Source organism: Nicotiana sylvestris, chromosome 5 (genome assembly GCF_000393655.2).
Source record: "Nicotiana sylvestris chromosome 5, ASM39365v2, whole genome shotgun sequence".
Classification (NCBI taxonomy): Eukaryota; Viridiplantae; Streptophyta; class Magnoliopsida; order Solanales; family Solanaceae; genus Nicotiana; species Nicotiana sylvestris.
The window spans coordinates 172,567,255-172,570,802 of record NC_091061.1 but is presented as its reverse complement, the minus strand read 5'-3'; the positions used below and the strand labels follow the sequence as shown (position 1 = coordinate 172,570,802).

The following is a 3,548-nucleotide window of genomic DNA, read 5'->3' as shown; positions in this document are numbered from 1 at the left end:
TTCAGACCATACTCTTATAATGCTAGACACTGAGGTGATAAAGGTAAGAGTGAGAAAGCCATACAGGTTACTAACAACAGTGATGAACCAAAGTGAATACAAGGAAGCAGTCCAGAGAATTTGGAGACAGAAGATCAAAGGATTCACCATGTATTCTGTTTGGACCAAACTAAAGGAGCTTGAACAAGAAACCAGAAATATACAAAAGGAGCACTCCTCAGTTGACCATAAGCTAAAGCAAATGAGAGAAGAATTGAAAGTGACCCAAGGAAAGCTGAATGAAGATTATTTCAACAAAGTGTTGATTGAAGAAGAAAGGAAATCCCTAGAAAGTATTGAAAAATGGGAAGCAATTCAAGAACAAATAATGAGGCAGAAATCAAGAGCAACTTGGATCCAATTGGGAGACTGTAATACCAAGTATTTCCATGCATATATGATATCCAGGCAAGCAAGAAATAAGGTGAGCTGTATCTTCAATGAAAATTAGCTGAAGATTACTGATCCAAAATAGATTCAACAAGAGTTCACATAATTCTTTCAGCAACTATTGGGAACAGCAGCCGAACAACTGCCAGGGATTGACATCAATATAGCAAGAGATGGCCCTTGTTTAATACTGAACCAATAACAACAATTGTTACTGCCAGTAACAAAGGAAGAGATCTGCCAGATAGTGAAGAACTTACCTAATGATAAGGCACCAGGTATATATGGATACCCTGCAGAATTTTTTAGAGATTTTTGGCCAATTATTGGAAAGGAAATTACAGAGGCAGTGCAACAATTCTTTCAAAATGGCAGATTACTGAAAGACATAAATTGCACAATCCCAAAAGTGCATAACCCCAGTTATGTTAAAGAATTTAGGCCTATTGCTTGTTGCTCAACAATGTATAAGATCATTGCTAAGATTTTGACAAATAGACTTAAATTGGTTGTGGATTTTTTGGTTGGGCCTTCACAATCTACTTTTATAGAAGGCAGGAATATTTTTGATAATGTTATTATGGCTCATGAATTGATCAAAGGGTATACTCAAAAGGCAGTATCTCCTAGATGCATGATCAAAGTAGACATCAGGAAAGCCTACGACTCAGTAGAATGGGGCTTTTTGAAAGCAGTACTACTTGAATTTGGGGTGTCTTACAAACTGTAGTATTGATTATGGAGTGTGTCTCTACAGTAAGCTACTCTCTACTATTGAATGGAGGATTGACCAACAAGTTTGAAGCAAAGAAAGGGCTAAGACAGGGGGATCCAATATCACCCTACTTGTTTGTATTAGCCATGAAGTATCTAAACAGATCATTGAAGACATTAATTAAGAATACAGATTTTAACTTCCACCCCAAATGCGACTACAAGTAATACACATCTGCTTTGCAGATAATCTCTTGATGTGTTGCAGGGCTGATAAGGTTTCAATGAAGATGTTGATGGAAGTGTTTGATCAATTCTCAAAGGTCTCAGGCCTTCAAGCAAATTTGGAAAAAAGCTCATTGTCATAGCAGGTGTTCCCAGGGAATTCAAAGAAAAAATGCTAGCAGAGCTTCACTTAGCAGAAGGCAGCTTTCCATTCAAATATTTGGGAGTACCTCTGTCCACAAGGAAAATTACTATAGCACAATGCATGCCATTAGTGGAGAGGATAGTGGACAGAATCAGAAGCTGGACATCCAAGTTTTTATCCTATGCTGGAAGACTACAACTTATCAAAAGTGTATTGTTTGAAATACAGACTTACTGGGCTCAAGTATTTTTCATTCCAAAAAAAGTTATTAAACTGATAAATGGTATATGCAGGAATTACCTATGGACTGGTAGTCATGATACTAGTCATAGGGTTCCTATAGCATGGGAGACTTTGTGTAAACCAGAAACTGCTGGAGGTATAAACATTATTGATTATGAGAGATGGAATAAAGCTGCCTTGACTAAGCTTCTTTGGGTCATAATGTCTAAGAAAGACAAACTCTGGATCAAGTGGATTCACTGCCACTACATAAAGAAGAAAGACATTACTACTATGGAGATTCCTAGGCAAGCTAGCTTGCTAGTAAGGAAACTGTTTACAGCAAGAGAGTGGTGGGCTAATGATTTCACAAGAATTCAAACCTGCACTCAGAATGGGAAGTTCAGTATCAGGAAGGCTTGCCTTCATACTACTCCACAGTATCCCAAAGTCCACTGGAAAATACTAGTTATGGTAACTGGAATGCTACCAAAACATAAGTACATTTTACGGAAGGCAATGCATAGAAGATTGGCTACATTTGACAGATTAGCCAAATGGGGAGTTCAAGTAGATCAGTCATGCACATTGTGTGGAAGAGATATTGAAGAGACACATGACCACTTGTACTTCGAATGTTCATACTCACAGAGTCTATGGAAAGGAATATTAAGATGGCTAGAGTACCAAAGAACAACTGGTAAATGGGAAACAAAATTGCAATGGCTAATTGCCAATGTAAACAACAGGAATCTAAGAAAGGCACTGCTAGAAGTGGTATTTGCAGTAGTAGTATACAACATCTGGATGGAGCGAAATGATAGAAGGTTTCAACAGCTGAGCAGAGAAGCCAAAGACAGAGCAAAGGAAATTGCTCTTCAAGTGCAAATTGCTGGACAGAAGAAGCCTAAATGGTCATCTATTCTGCAGTCATTCAATAGTTATCCTACATGTAATCCAAGGCACATATGACAGCTAGAGTTTATATAGTGTTAGGATTTTGCTAAACAACAATAGTTGTATAGTGTTTTATGTGGTTGTACTTATGAGATCTGTTCTATAGTTCACAAGAACAGATGATGTAAACTGACAAAATGGTTGAAATAAAAAAAAATCTTTCGAAAAAAAAAAACAGGTGATCGATAGACTCCTTTTCTTTGTTGCATAGTTCACATGTGACCTCCTCCACGTATCCCAGTCCTCTCAGTCTATCTTTAGTCATTAATTTTCTTTGAACAGCTAGATAGACAATAAATTTTCACTTTGGAACTCCCAGATTACTTTGCATAAGTTTCCTCCACGTTACTCGTTCAAAGTTTCCTAGCAGTTTTGTGTAGAAATTCTTCACTGAAAAGCTTTCCATCTATTTCACTTCAGTTTCATTGTATCCAGCTTCCTCAAAGTATTGTCTAGCTTTGAAAATCTTCTGAATTATCCAGGAAGCTTGTTTTGCCTCAATACTCCATCCTGCTATCTGCTTCTTGTAGTACACATGCACCCACTGTACATAAGTTCCACATCAACTTACAAATGACAGCTTTATTCCAGACTTCAACATTCAATAGGTTTAATCCACCAACTGCCTTAGGCTTGCACAAAGTTTCTCAAGCCACTAATGCTTTCCTAGACTCTTCAATCCCCCCAGTCCATAGGAAAGTTCTGCAAACTTTTTCAATCATGTGGATCAGTTTCTTTGGGAGGAGAAATATCTGTGACCAATATATTTGTATAGAGAACAATATACTTTTGATTAACTGAATTCTTCCTGCATAGGACAGAAATTTTGTTGTCCAAAATTCTATTGTTTTTAATT

General features: G+C 37.3%; 1 protein-coding gene across 1 annotated transcript; it reads left to right on the top strand.

Annotated features, from left to right (window-relative positions):
* Positions 1–1,540: 1,540 nt before the first annotated feature.
* On the top strand, positions 1,541–2,707 carry LOC138869662 (uncharacterized). Its single transcript, XM_070147299.1, has one exon. It carries the CDS (start codon positions 1,541–1,543, stop codon positions 2,705–2,707), a length of 1,167 nt encoding a protein of 388 aa, XP_070003400.1.
* Positions 2,708–3,548: the final 841 nt, after the last annotated feature.

Coding starts and splice junctions, on each gene's coding strand:
- LOC138869662 (XM_070147299.1), top strand. CDS start 1,541: ATGCTAGCAGAGCTTCACTTAGCAGAAGGCAGCTTTCCATTCAAATAT.